Source organism: Heterocephalus glaber, unplaced genomic scaffold (assembly GCF_053883595.1).
Source record: "Heterocephalus glaber isolate CG9 unplaced genomic scaffold, H.glaber_assembly_v1.0 deba00001429, whole genome shotgun sequence".
In the NCBI taxonomy this organism is placed as follows: Eukaryota; Metazoa; Chordata; class Mammalia; order Rodentia; family Bathyergidae; genus Heterocephalus; species Heterocephalus glaber.
In genome coordinates, this window is record NW_028258294.1 from 29255064 (window position 1) to 29269152 (window position 14089).

At 40.0% G+C, this 14089-nt stretch overlaps 1 protein-coding gene and 1 pseudogene across 10 annotated transcripts in view; one reads left to right on the plus strand and one right to left on the minus strand.

Annotated features, from left to right (window-relative positions):
• The first annotated feature begins 850 nt into the window (after window positions 1-850).
• Window positions 851-14089, plus strand: part of Ttc12 (tetratricopeptide repeat domain 12) — an 89056-nt gene continuing 75817 nt past the window's right edge. For all 10 annotated transcript variants that reach the window (XM_087212380.1, XM_087212385.1, XM_087212388.1 and 7 more), the window contains exons 1-5: window positions 851-990; window positions 2397-2468; window positions 12178-12335; window positions 12906-12927; window positions 13734-13811. In XM_087212380.1, the coding sequence (XP_087068506.1) occupies window positions 2411-2468; window positions 12178-12335; window positions 12906-12927; window positions 13734-13811 (316 nt within the window). In that variant the 5' untranslated portion in view covers window positions 851-990; window positions 2397-2410. The remainder of the gene's footprint in view (window positions 991-2396; window positions 2469-12177; window positions 12336-12905; window positions 12928-13733; window positions 13812-14089) is intronic.
• Window positions 3348-3416, minus strand: LOC147827924 (U6 spliceosomal RNA; annotated as a pseudogene).

Consider the following 14089-nt stretch of genomic DNA (forward strand, 5'->3'; position numbering starts at 1 on the left):
GGTACTAAGGCTGGGCTGCATGTGTACCTGTCTTCATGGAGAATTCAAATAGACCTCTATCCTCCACAAGGCTCAGGCATCCATCTTCCATAGGGCTCAGGTATGCATGAGAACTAGGCCACAAGTCAGTCTTGGAATCAATGTTGGATCTAGCTGGCCATGCATGCCTGGATCCCACTGTCCTCTGATAAGTTCTATCTCCAGGGGCTCCTCAGTCCCTATCAAAGAGGTTTCCATACAGTACCTGCAAGTTTGACAAGAAGTCCCAAGTAATTCTGAGCACCACTTTAATCTTAAGTTTCCCCAAAACCGGCTTTTCTCCTGTAGTAACCTAGAGCTTTATATGCTTAACTTTTGTTTATAAAAACATACTGGAATTTCTAAGGGTGTGTGCATCAATTCAGAATGGTAAGGAATGTATCCTTTAACTCATTCAGCCCTATATCTTACTAAGATTCCCTCTGTATTCACCAATCACTTATTCCTCGGTTCCAGACACTTTAATCATAAACCTTATGAAAACGTGCCATTTCTCCATTTTATAGATGAGAAAACTGAGCCTCAAAGAGGTTACCCAGATTTCTGAAGGTCACACATTTATCAATAAATAAAACTGGATTCGCATTCACGACTGTCTCTCCCAAATCCAGTGAAGACTTTGAACCAATGGGATATTAAACCAATGGGATATTAAACCAATGGGAGTGAGATCCTCTCCTCTCAGAAGAAAAAAAGAGGTCAGATGTCGACCCAGTGTTACTTTAGCGACCAGTGCTTTGCTTCCTCCGCCTTCCGGCCTGACCTTGGCCCGGAACCCCCGCCCCGTGCCCCAGCCTAGGCCACTCACAGTCCGCTGGCAACAGCCACTTCCTGTCCAGCCCCGGGCGTGTCAGTCAGAGCAGAGCAGTGGCGCTGGGGTTTCCCTTTGGACCTGTCTTGGGCTGGCCCTCAGATCCGAGCAGAGGCTGCTGGTTTGTGTCCCAGCAGATGGTACGGTACTAGCTGCGGGCTGGGACGTCCACTACGGACACTGGGTCGGCGGTGGGGACGCTGGGGAGCGGTTGCCGGGCAACATGCTGCCGGCCCCGCCCTGCCCTCCAGTCTTTTGCACTGGGCTATTGGGCGGCGCTGGTCGTGCGGGTCCCGGACAGTTTCAGGCTCTGCTGAGGGCAGCGTTCAGCACCTTGACGACGTCCTTGCCCTGGCTTCCGCGTCCTGCCGCGGGTGGCACTGGCCGCAGGGACCATGCACTGGGAGAAGAGGGGATGGCCCGCCTTTAAAGTTCTCAGCCTTCTCTCTGGCCCGCGTACCCTTAGACAAGTTAATTCGCATCACTCGGCTTTTCTGAGGGAGCTGTGTTTGAGCTGGAAAGATACCTTAGCGATCAGCCAACCCGCCCCGCCCCACCCCCATTATATAGATAAGGCGCCTCAGACATCACCCATTTCAGGCCTGGTGCCCCCAAATTGTCCCCCAGGTTTGTATTACTGTTTCTAGAAGAGTTGTGACTTTAGCTTGTAAGTGGTGGAGATAAGGGCACAGAGGCGCAGAGCAAGTAACTCACAGCTTGCTCGCGGCAGATCTGTAATTGGAAGTCACAGATGTGTTACACGAGGACACCACAGTATTTACATGCGAGTCAGAATCACCGGGAGTATGTTTAAAATGCACACTCCTGAGCACTGTCCCAGGCTTACTGACAGTCTCGAGCCAATTTGAGGCACCTATGTTGCACAAGCTTTCTGGATGATCTTTATGGTGTGTGGATGAATCTTTGGATACTGCTGAGCACACCATGCAGCCTCTCACTCGAACAACTGAGGTGATAAATCAGAAGTACCTCTGAGAGGATTTGAGAAGACACCAGGTACCCGCTGGCATCAGTTTGTAATCCTTTCAGCAATTTACAGCTTCTCTTGAAAAAGGAGCCAGAGGCGTGTATTTTAATCAAGTAGAAACATTTAGATGCAAATTGTCCAGTCTCTGATTACCTGATACATTGCCAGGTCCAAGCCTCTGCCTGCCTGTTAGGACCAGTCAGGAGTCAGCATTGCCCTTTATCTCTGGCGACCTGTCAGTTGCTCTTCTCCGGCTCTCTCTTTCATGGCAGGTCCCTGAATCACAGTGGTTCATATTGGCTTTGAAGGAATTATTTGCAGAGCAGTTTCACCAGTGGAGGGAGGGCTGCCACCTTTCTGGGAGAATCGCCACAAATAATGAGTGGCTTAAGCAACAGTCGGCATAAAATGAGTCTCCTTGCTGTTATTTATGACATTTATGAACACAAATCTGTCTTTAAAATAATCACTTGGCTCTTAGTCGTAGAAGGCTAATAAGCCTGACAGGTCTGTTTAGTGTTTTATTATTAATCTCATCATTTATGCTGCCTCCCTTAGGAATTTGTCCCACAATGGCTGATGATCAAGAGAAAGACTTGCAGAAATTCCTTAAAAATGTGGATGAAATCAGTAAGTACCAGTAAATCATAAACAAATTGAGTTCTGCCTTGGAGAGATGGAGTGGCTAAAGAGAAATAATAAAGTTAGTTCCTGAGTTGTCTGACAGGTTTATGACTTTTAAGAAAAAACTGTAATTGAAACTAAAAAAAAAGGATATTGAGAAGTAAGCTGCAGCCTCGAGGCAGTATTTTTTGGCTGTTAATTGATAGCATAGAAGCTGTTAACATTCTGATTGGTATTCAGGCTGACAGCCTTCCTCCATATTTCATCCCCTTTCCAGTCAAAAGGAGTAGCTGTTTCTCCATGGCCAATGAGCCTAGCCATTGCCTTTTAGGAAGGTCAATCAAGAATCCCATTGATCAGTTTGGGATCCTTCCTGTTTTAGGGTAGTCATTTCTGTTTTTGAACTACACAGGCAAAATCAAATTGCTTTCCCTCAACGTCTATTAAATTAAATGGATGGCTTATGCTTACTGTTCTCCTCCCACCCCCTCTCCATCTCTCTCTTCACAAGAAGACCCATCCCCAGCTCAGACAGACAGGACCTGGGAGAATGTACTCTGATCACACACATCACATTTAAAAGATTCCACACCAGTCAGACCCTGTGCAGACTTCAGGGAGCTTGTCTGAAGCTAGAATCAAACAAACAAGGAAATTAGCCTTAGATAGCAAATAGAAATATGTTAAAATGCTGCTTCCAGCACACTGGACAGATACAAAGAATTTTAAAAATAGTTTGGGTAACTTCACAGTGATAGATACTAGTGTGTCCTTTTGTTTCTCGTGAGTCTCTCCTCTGCTCATCCCTAAACAATGCTCTATGAGTTCTGGCCATGGCCCACAGCTCACATGGCTCTTCATGTGATTTTAGCCACCACCTGTTCTTGCAGGGGCCATGCTAATCTGCTCTGTATAGTTCCAATTTTTTAGCATATGTGCTGCTCAAGCAAGCACATAGCCACCAACTGTTTGCTAGTTGCTTCCCCATCTTAATTGCAACCTGGGCATCTTTTCAGAACCTCAGCTTCTGTAGCCAACTGCCATATCCGCCAAATCCTACAAATACTTCAAGCTCCATGTGTACAACATTGAGTCATCACCTCTTTCCCCCTCTGCCCTCCCTCTCCAAATGGAACCTCTGCCTCTCCTGCCATCCCCTTCTGATCTCAGTGGGTGGCGCCACCACCCACAAATCTACCAGTCTTAACTAACTTCTCCCACCTCTTCATTCTGCATCCAATCATTTTCAAGTTTGGCCTCTGCCCAGCTCCATCCTCTCCAACCCTCCCTTTCTTCTGGTTCCTCTCAACAGAATTTCAACAACCCTTAATTGTTGTTTTTGCCACCAGGCATATACTCCCCACTGAGTAATGTATCTAAAATGCAGTTCTGGCCCAGACACTTCTCTGCTTGGATTCCTTCTCAGTCACAATAAATCCCAAGCTCTCTTGCGTCCCCACATGACTTTGCTCTCACCTCTCTCACGTCCCTACCTCTCACTTGAAGAGCAGCAAACTGCTGTGGTTGCCACACAAACCCTGCCTTTTATACCTTGCACTTGGTCTTTGTTATTTCCTCTGCTTCTTCTTTATGTGTCTTTTATTCAGACTTCAGGTTCACTCAGGTATCATTTATACCAGCATTGTCCAGTGGAACTGGCTGCAATGATGGAAATGAATTGCATTGTTCACTGTAATCTGCATTATTTACTGGACACATGTGGCTATTGACCAATTAAAATGTGGCCAGTGTAAATGAAGAACTGAATTTCTACTTTTATTTCATTTTTTTACTAATTTAAATTTATGTAGCCCCATGTATATGAATTCTATACACTCATTTCTTGGGTTCTTGTGATATGTCTAGGCACTGTACAGTATAATAAAAGAATACCTATAGTTAAGTGGGGGAACAGATGCTAAATAATTTCAAAGTGATATGTGACACAAAGAAAGATTTGCAAAGTGCAGGAGAATCTAGCCCAGTTTAGGGGGTTGTATTAGCCTGCTTGGGCAGCTTTAGCGAAACACCACAGGTTGGGAAGCTTAACCAGCAGGGATATATTTTATCACTGTTCTGGAAACTAGAACTTCAAGGATAAAGTGTTGGTAGGGTTGATTTCATCTGAGGCCTCTATTCTTGGCTTGTAGAAGGCCATCTGTTGCTGTGTGCTCACATGGTCATCTCTCTGTCGATATTTTTATAAGGATACTAGTTATACTGGATCAGAGCCCTACCTGTATGATCTCATTTCATTACCTCTTTAAAGGACTGTCTGGTCTGCAAGTCTCCAAATATGGGGCTCAGGGACTTGACATATTTTTTTTGTGGGAAGCACAATTCAGTCTATATCATGAGTCAAATAAGATTTCCCTGAAGAAGTGAAATTTAAGCAAAATCTGAAGAGTGAGTAGGAATTCACCACTAAGGAGAAGGCTGAGGAGGGGTCCAGATGGGAAGTAAGGAAGGGGGAAAGCTGGAGTTAAGCAAGAGGTCGGTGCCTTTTAGAAACAGAAGGATGAAAAACTCCATAAGGCTGAATAGAAGAGAGCAAGGAGAGAAGGGTCCCATCTGAGTGAGGAGAGGCCAGACCAAGGAAGGCCTTGGAAGTCACAGTAGGGAATTTGTGAGAGAGCTGTGGGACTCCTTTGTTGCATTTACTCAGAGCAGGATCGTGATCAGATTTATGCTATAGAAAAATGCCTTCAGCCCTGTTTGGCATACAGTCTGCACTGGGAAGGAAAAGAGTGCCCAGAGAGCAGGGAGGAAGCTGTTACAGTGCTGCAGGATGGGTAGGGGAGTGGCTGGGCTTTGAATCATGGCAGTGGGAGTGGACACAGGGCATGGGTATGAGATGTATTTAGAAGTCATCCTTGCCAAGCTTTAGTGTTTGAAGCTGTGAGGACAGAGGGAAGATGAAGACTCAGGATGCGTCCTGAGAGCTGAGTGACAGCTGAGATAGAAGGCATTTGAACCAGAACAGACTTAGTGGAAGGGAAGACGGATATGTTAAGTTTGGTGAGTTACGACGTCCTAGGGAAGTTGTTCACAGGGCATTAACTTTGCACAGTCTGAGCTGAGAAGAAGCACACCTGAACTTGAAGACACAGGAAAGTTGAAACCTTGAAAAATGGAAAATAAGTATCCAAAAGAAAGCAGATATTGAATATTAATATCAGACAAAGAGACTGTAAAGCAAAGGCCATAATAATTTCTCAGCTTTATTCAGGTTTAACTGACAAATTATATATATTTTTGGCATGCAGTGTGATGTTTTAGTTTATGTATATGTTATAAAAAACGATTAAATGAATCTAATTAATCTGTCCATCAGTTCTCATACTAACTCCTTTTTTTGTGTTGAGAACACAAGATCTACTCTATTAACAATTTTCAAGTATACCATACATTATTACTAGCTAGTCCCATACTGTACAATAAAGTTGCAGAACTTATCTCTCCCATTTGACTGAAACTTTATATTTTCTGACTAACATGTCCCTATCCCCAACCCCCAGCCTCTGGTAACTGCCATTTTACATTGCTTCAAGGAGTTTTTAAGTGATATTGTGCAGTGCTTGTCTTTCTGTACCTGGCTTGTTTCAGTTAGTATAGTGTTCTCCAGGTTCATTCATGTTGTTGCAAATGACAAGATTTTTTTTGTTGTTTTAAGGGTAAATTCCATTGTGTGTGTGTGTTTGCGCGCACGTGCGTGCACATGCGCACACATATACACCATACTTTCTTTGTTCATCTGTTGGTGGAAATTTAAGAGTGATTCCCTGTTTTCCTACTGGGATTAGTGCTGCAGTGAGCATGGGAGAACAGATATCTCTTTGACATACTGACTTCTTTTCCTCTGGATGTATACCCAGAAACAAATTTGCTAGATTATGTGCTAGTTCTGTTTTTAATTTCTGATGTAAGTGAAGACTTCACTTACCAATCTCAAAATAAATCTATCAAAGTTATGTGAGCTTTTCATGGATAAAATTATAAAATTTAATTGAAAGAGATCCCAGTGGTCAAAACTGGAAAAATTTGAGGAACAAATTAAATAATGTACCATTAGATTATAGTACAAAGTATAAAATGAATATCCATGAGTCCATACTGATAAAAATAAATGACTGAAGGCCTGGCCTGGTGGTGCACATCTGTAATCCCAGCACTCAAGAGGCTGAGGGAAGAGGATTGCTCTGAATTTGAGGCTAGCCTGCCCATAGTATATTCAAGGCCAACCTAAATTACACGGAAAACCCTCTGAAAAAAACAGAACAAAAATAAATAAGTGACAGAATAAATAAATAAATATGTAAATGAAAAAGGCAACCTCATATTTGGATGAAGTCCAAATAATTTATATAGATGATGCTCCTTCCAAGGGGAATCATAACCCTCAAATCTTTGAATATGAGATACATTTAGTGGCTTGCTTCCAAAGAATACAACACAGGGCCAGGGATTTAGTTCAGTGGTTCTACCGCCTGCCTTGCAGGTCCAATGTTCCAAGTTTGATCCCCAGTACCAAAAAAAAAAAAAAAAATTGAGAATACAGTACAAAAAGAAAGGGGAGAAAAATGACTTTTGAATGGAAAAAAGCTGAGAAATACAACCTTAGACAAACAACCAAGGTTAACATTGAGATAAGTCACGTTGGTAGCATGTACCCTTGATATTATGTAGTGCAGTCTTCCTCTCTAAATTCTGTGACATCAGGCTAACTATGAGAAATATACAGGATAAATCCAAATTGAGGGACAGTCTATAAAAGACCCGACCATTATGCCTCAAAACTGTCAAGGTCATTGAAAACAAGTTGAGAAATTGTCACAGCCCAGAGAAGCCTAAGGAGGTGTGACTAAATGTAATGTGTTATCCTTGATGACATACTGGAACTGAAAAAGGATATTAAAGAGCAACTGATGAAGTTAGAATAAATTATGGAGTTTAGTTAATACAGTTTTAATTAAAGGACGTAAAAGAATATCTAAGTATATGAAGATACATTTTTTCATGGCTGAGAAGACTCATTTGGTAAACATATAAATTCTCAAATTATTTTATGCAGTCAGTACAATTCACATCAAAATCCCAAAAGTGGCTTGTGCTAAAATTCAATAAGTTGATTCCAAAGTGCACATGGAAGAGCAAAGGACCAAGAATAACCAAGAAAGCTCTGCAGGAAAAAGTAGTGAAACAACTCTTCTTACTCACTGTTCAAGACTTATTATTAAGCTATAGTAATTAATTCATGGAGATGTTGGTGCTGCAAAAGACAAACAAGGCAGTGGAAGAGAATGGGGAGCCTAGAAGAGATTTCATATGTAACAGGAATGACAAGGTACACCATTGGGAAGACAGGGATCCTCGGAAGATGAGGCTCCTGTGCTACCTAAAAATCAGCTCTAGGAGGATTTAATATATTAATGAGAAAAATAAAATGTTAAGACTTTAGAAGCCACTATAGGAAGTGTATTTATAAGCTTAACAGCAGAAAAGGCATAAATCATAAAGGAAAATATTGGTGTATTTACCATATTAAACAAAGTTTTAAAATTTCTTCAGTGAAAGTTTTCATAAAAACAAGTGATCAGACAGACTACTCATGGAGAAGTTTAGAAATACATGAAAATGCTTAAGTGTATATAAAGAAATCATATAAACCAATAGAAAAGGGACAAATGGCCCTATCCAAGGATAGGAACATGCACTTCTTAGAAGAGAAAGAAATCCAAATGGTCTGCAAACCAGTAAGTAAATATTCAATCCCAGTCATATCCAGCAAAATGGAAATCAAAACATTCATGAGTTATCATCCCCATCCATTGTGGTGGCAACAATTTAACAGTAGCAAATGTTAACAAGAATTAAAATTAACTGGAGTGCCTTGAAGAAATAGATGGATTCCAAGAAACATGAATTACCAAAACTGAACCAAGAAGACATAAAAACGCTCAATAATCCAATAACGGTCAATGAAATTGAAGCAGTAATAAAATACTTACAAGCTAAGTAAGCCAGGGATCCGATGGAGTCACCACTGAATTCTACAAGAACTTTAAGGAGGATATAACACCAATACTCTCAAACACTTTAATGGAATAGAAAGGGTAGGAATAATTCCAGTCTCATTCCTGGAAGGTAGCTTTACCCTGACTCCAAAACCAGACAAGGACCCAACTAAAAAAGAAAACAAGAGCCCAATCTCTTTTATGAACATATATTAAAAAATCCTTAACAGGATACTGACAAATACAATGCAGCAAATCATCAAAAAGATTACACATCATCACCAAGTAGGCTTCATCTCAGAAATGCAAAGATGGTTCAACATATGCAAATCAACAAATGCAATATATCACGATTGTCTCAGTACACACAGAAAAAACCTTTGAAAAATCCAAAATTCATTCGTGATAAAAACTCTGAAGAAAATAGGTATAGAAGCACTTTATCTCAACCTGATAAAAGCCATTTATGATAAACCCACTATCAACATCATACTAAATGGGGAAAAAACTAAATGCTTTCCTTTTAAAATCATGAACAAGGCAAGAATATTCACTATCACCACTTGTATTCAATACAGCACTCAAAATTTTGGCCACTCAGGTAACAGAAAGAAATAAAAAGGGCATACATAGGAAAGGAAGAAATCAAACTATCCTTATTCACAGATGACATGATCCTCTACATAAAAGACCTGAACAATTCCACCAAAAGACTCCTAGAACCAATATACAAATTCAGCAATGTAGCAGGATGCAAAATCAATACCCAAAAATCAGTAGTGTTGTTATACACCAATAATGAACTGACAGAAAGAAATTACAAAAACACTATCATTCACAATAGCATCAAGAAAAATTAAATACTTAGGAATTAACCTAACCAAGGAATTGAAAGACCTCTACAATGAAAACTGCCACATTCTGAAAAAAAAGAGGTCAATGAAGACATTAGAAAATGAAAAGATATCCCGTGTTCCTGGATAGGAAGAATGAATATTGTCAAAATGGTCAGATTACTAAAACTGATATATAGATTTAATTTCAATCAAAATACTAACAGCATTCCTCACTGAACTAGAAAACATTATCCTAAGATTTATATGGAACCAGAAGAGACCCAGAATAGCAAAAGCAATCCTAAGCAACAAAAACAAAGGAGGAAAGATGAAAGTATGGCACTAGCACAAAAACAGACATCTGGATCAATGAAATAGAATAGAATATGAATACATAACCCCAGGGACATTCAGACATTTGATCTCTGACAAAGGGGCCAGAAACATACATAGGAAGAAAGCCTCTTTAATAAGTGTTGCTGGGAAAACTGGCTACACACATGCAGAAGACTGAATCATTTTTTTTTTTTTTGGCAGTACCAGGGATTGAACTCAGGACCTTGAGCTTGCAAGGCAGGCACAGTGCCACATCTCTAGCCCTAGGAGACTGAATCTTGACCCATATCACCATGCACCAAAATAAAATAAAAGTGAATCAAAGAAATAGATATTAAAGCAGAAACACTCAATCTACTGGAAAATAAAATAGGTAAAATTCTTGAAGTCATAGAGATGGGAAAGGACTTTCTAGACAGATTCCCAATTGCACAAGAAATAGCATCAAGAATCAACAGATGAGATTGTATCAAATTATGAAACTTTTGCATAGCAAAAGAAACAGTGAATAGGATGACAAGACAACCTGCAGAATGGGAAAATTTTTTTGCCAGCTACTCTAACAAAGTCTAATATCTGAATCTACAATGAACTCAAAAAAACAGACCCCCCCATAAAAGACCCAGTAAAAAACTGAGCAACTGAAATGAATAAACACTTTTCAGAAGAAGTACAGATGGCCAATAAATGCATGAATAAATGCTCAACATCTCTGGCCATCAGGAAATGCAAATTAAAACAGCATTGAGATTCTATCTTACTCCAGAAAGGGTAGCTGTCATCCAAAATCCCAACAATAACAAATTCTGGTGATGCTGTGAGGGAAAAGACACCCTTCTACATTATTGGTGGGAATGTAAACTAGTAGAGCCACTGTGGAAATCAGTATGGATATTCTTCAAAAAACTAAAAATAGAAATTCCATTCAACCTAGCTAGTCCCCTTTCTTGGTATCTTTCCAAAAGGGTTAAAGATATCCTGACACAGTGATACATATACCCCCATGTTTATAGCAGCACAATTCATAATATCTAAAGCTTAGAAGTGGCCTATATAACCATCAACAGATGAATTGATAAAGAAAATGAGTTATTTATATATAATGAACTACTACTCTGACATAATGAAGGATAAATTTGAGTCATTTATAGGAAAACGGATGCACCTTAAAACCATAATGTTAAGTGAAATAAATCAGACACACAGGCTTAAATATTCCACAATTCCTTTTATATGAGAAGCCCAAAGTATAAATAATTTTTAAAGATACAAAATAAAAGATAGAACATAGGAAACTGGAAGATAGATCTTTCCCCAGATGGGAAGAATATTCAGACATAGAGGTGGGGGGAGAAAAGGAAATGGAAGGGAAAAATAAGAAATTTAGTTTTGAAGGAGAATGGATAGGATTGAGAAAGGATGGAATTGAGAAACATTTAAAGAATAAAAATACATTTAGATAGGAGCTGGGCAAATGGGAGAGGTTGAAAATATTGTCAAGACGAGATATTTAATGGATACTATAGAGTTCTTGATCATGTGAGACACAATGGTGGGATCCTGAGCACAGAATGAGCAATTAATCTCATACAAGATGAGCAGAACTTTGTTCCTTGTGGTAGGAAGCACAGATGGGCATGCTTTTAGGCAGTTTTGTAGATTTGATAGTAGGAAGCTGAAAGAATTCCTTTCTGATGTCATTCCTTTCTGGTCTGAATGAATAAATGCTCAAGATCTCTGGTCATGAGAGAAATGCAAGTAGATTGCCGAAAACATGGAAGTCTTTGGGAGAATAATAGGATGCCATACCTAAGATGTCATGCCTAGCGTGACACAGATCACTGGGCCTCACTGAATGTCCAGTTGGTTGGCACCAATTCCCCAAGGCATTTATGTGTCTTTCTCTGCCAGTACTCAGCATTCCTAATAAAGACTGAGAGAGATGGATGGTAAGATTCATTTGGAGTTAGAGTAAGGTGAACAGACTCATCTGTGAGTTGGGGGAGTGGAAGGGTGATTAGCAAGGCAGCTGAGTATTGGGCAGGGTGGCCTTCAACTAACAGAGCAAGTTCTCTAATCTGGGTAGGCAGTATAGTCAAGAGAGAAGGAGGGGCATAAGGGCCATTGCTTTGTGATTTCAGACTTGCTTGTGGTTATGTGCATGTTTGTCTCCAGCACAAGATCATAAGCTCTTAAAAAAAATCTTTTGAATTCATTTTTATCAATAGCCTTTAGGAGAAAAGTCTAACTCCTAATAAGCTCTACATAAATTATAGTTGAATTGAATAATGGCTTAAAACCCTTTCCTTGAAGCCCAGGGTTAAATTCTTTTGTAGCTTTTCCCAGACAAAACAAATCTTGTGTTTAATTGTCTCATGTTGGTTCTAATTGCTCTGTTTCACTTTCAACTGGCTTGTTTTCTTACTCTGAGATCTTCCCCATTAATTTTCTACAGCATCCTTTCTAATGAATGGACTCTTTCCTTTTGAAGACCTTGTTTGATTGACTCATATCTGATTTCTCCTCTAGCCACTTTAATTCAGGAGCTGAATTCTGATGACCCAGTTATACAACAGAAAGCTGTGCACCAGACAGAAAAGAGACTGATGCTGATGGAGGAAGCTCAAGAGGAGGATGAGTGCAGGACAACCTTGAACAAGACCATGATAAGCCCTCCCCAAGCTGCTGTAAAGATTTCCTTTTCTGTTACGGAGTCATATAAGTGGAGACATCACAAAGTTTTCTTTTGAGGCAATAATGTAATCTCAAAATGTCTAGTAAAGCTGTAAAATGGTCATTTGTTTCTCTCTCAGATTCACTAGATTAATTTTCCATGAGGAAGTATAAACTCTGATTTTCCCCACATTGGCCTTCCTGGGTCATCTTTAAGCAGCCCTGTGAGTTTATTTAAATGAATGTTCATTCTCTCTTCCTCCTAAGCTTGTGTACCATATTTAAACTATATTGCTAAGATAATATGTTCTACTAATTCTGTTCCCAACACATACAGCTATAGCTAGGGTCCCTTGACTGGGGCAGCCTTGATCCTGCAGACTCAGCCACATTGTGCCCACAATCAGATCTCCTAATGTTATGCCAGGCCTCTGAATTTTTGGACCTTTCAGTGTTGGTGTTTAGAAAAACGACCCAACTTCTCATTTCTAACTGATTCGTCTTTTTAGTTTACATATGTGTTCATCATAGAGTGGTTTTTGAAATTTGTTTCTTTGTTTTTTATGATTACCTATGTCTTGCAGAATGCAGATGAATTAAAGCCAGGTAAGAAAAGCATCTCTCTTCCCAATGTGTATTTTTTACTTAAGAGCAGGTTTTATTGATTGTGATTTCCAGGTTCTTAAATTATAGCCTCATGGCTTACAAACAACTCATGAACAAAAACCCTTTGATCACCCACTTCTAGTACTAGCGGTCAGACTGCATTTAGAGGCTTTTTCTCTACAGTGGTACCTTGGTTTCACAAACGCTTTTTTTTGTGAACAATTTGGTTTGCAAACAGAAAAGTTTGGCAAAATTTTGTTTTTGTTTGAGAACTCTTTATGGGGTGACAAACATGACCATGGCCATCTTTCAAGCAAGAACATGAACGTACCCAGAATCCTTGAACAAATGAATTTTGTGAACCAAGGCAGTGCTGTACTTTCTACTGGCCAATCTTCTGTAAACTGAATTTTGTTATTCTGTATTATTCAGTTTACTTTTAGCTACTCAGGGGATCTAGATATTTCCTCTATTGCTCAGCTTCGAGACTCATTATGCTAAGTGGAACAAAAAAAGTCTTTTGAAAGACAACCTCTTTTAAAAGACATAATTCAGATTTGAAGCCTAATCATAGCCATCATGTATAATAATACATTACACAGATTCCATTTAATGCCAAATTAAGAAAATGTCATTGTAGTTGCCTCAGATGTGTGTATCTGCACATGTGTGCATGTGCCTCCATGTATATGCATAAGAAGTGTGGCTGTAAAGTTCTAAAGTACCTTTCTTCTGCATTTGAGCTAAAGGACTGGTTATAGTATTTGGATTTTTCTTCCCAATATTTGATATTACTCTGTTGTCAGAGGCCTTCTTGGCATCTGTGGAGAAGGATGCAAAGGAGCGAGCCAAGAGAAGACGGGAAAATAAAGTCTTAGCAGATGGTAATTGTCTGTCCTTCCTTTTCAGTAGCTGAGATGGTTGGGGCTGGAAGAATACATGAGAGCCTGTATGTTAATGTTTGAGGACACCAGGTGGTAGTCTCATGATGGGCCTGTGGTGGTGGGACCTAGCCCGGCAGATATTATCAGTGCTCTGTGTTCTCTGGTTCTCTTGCAGTGAGCAGTCAGCCTCCTTCTAAAGCATATGGGTGGGTTTAGTGGATCAGATTCCTACACACTGGTTAGGAAGTATGGCAAGATGGGAGTGAGGCTCCACTGGC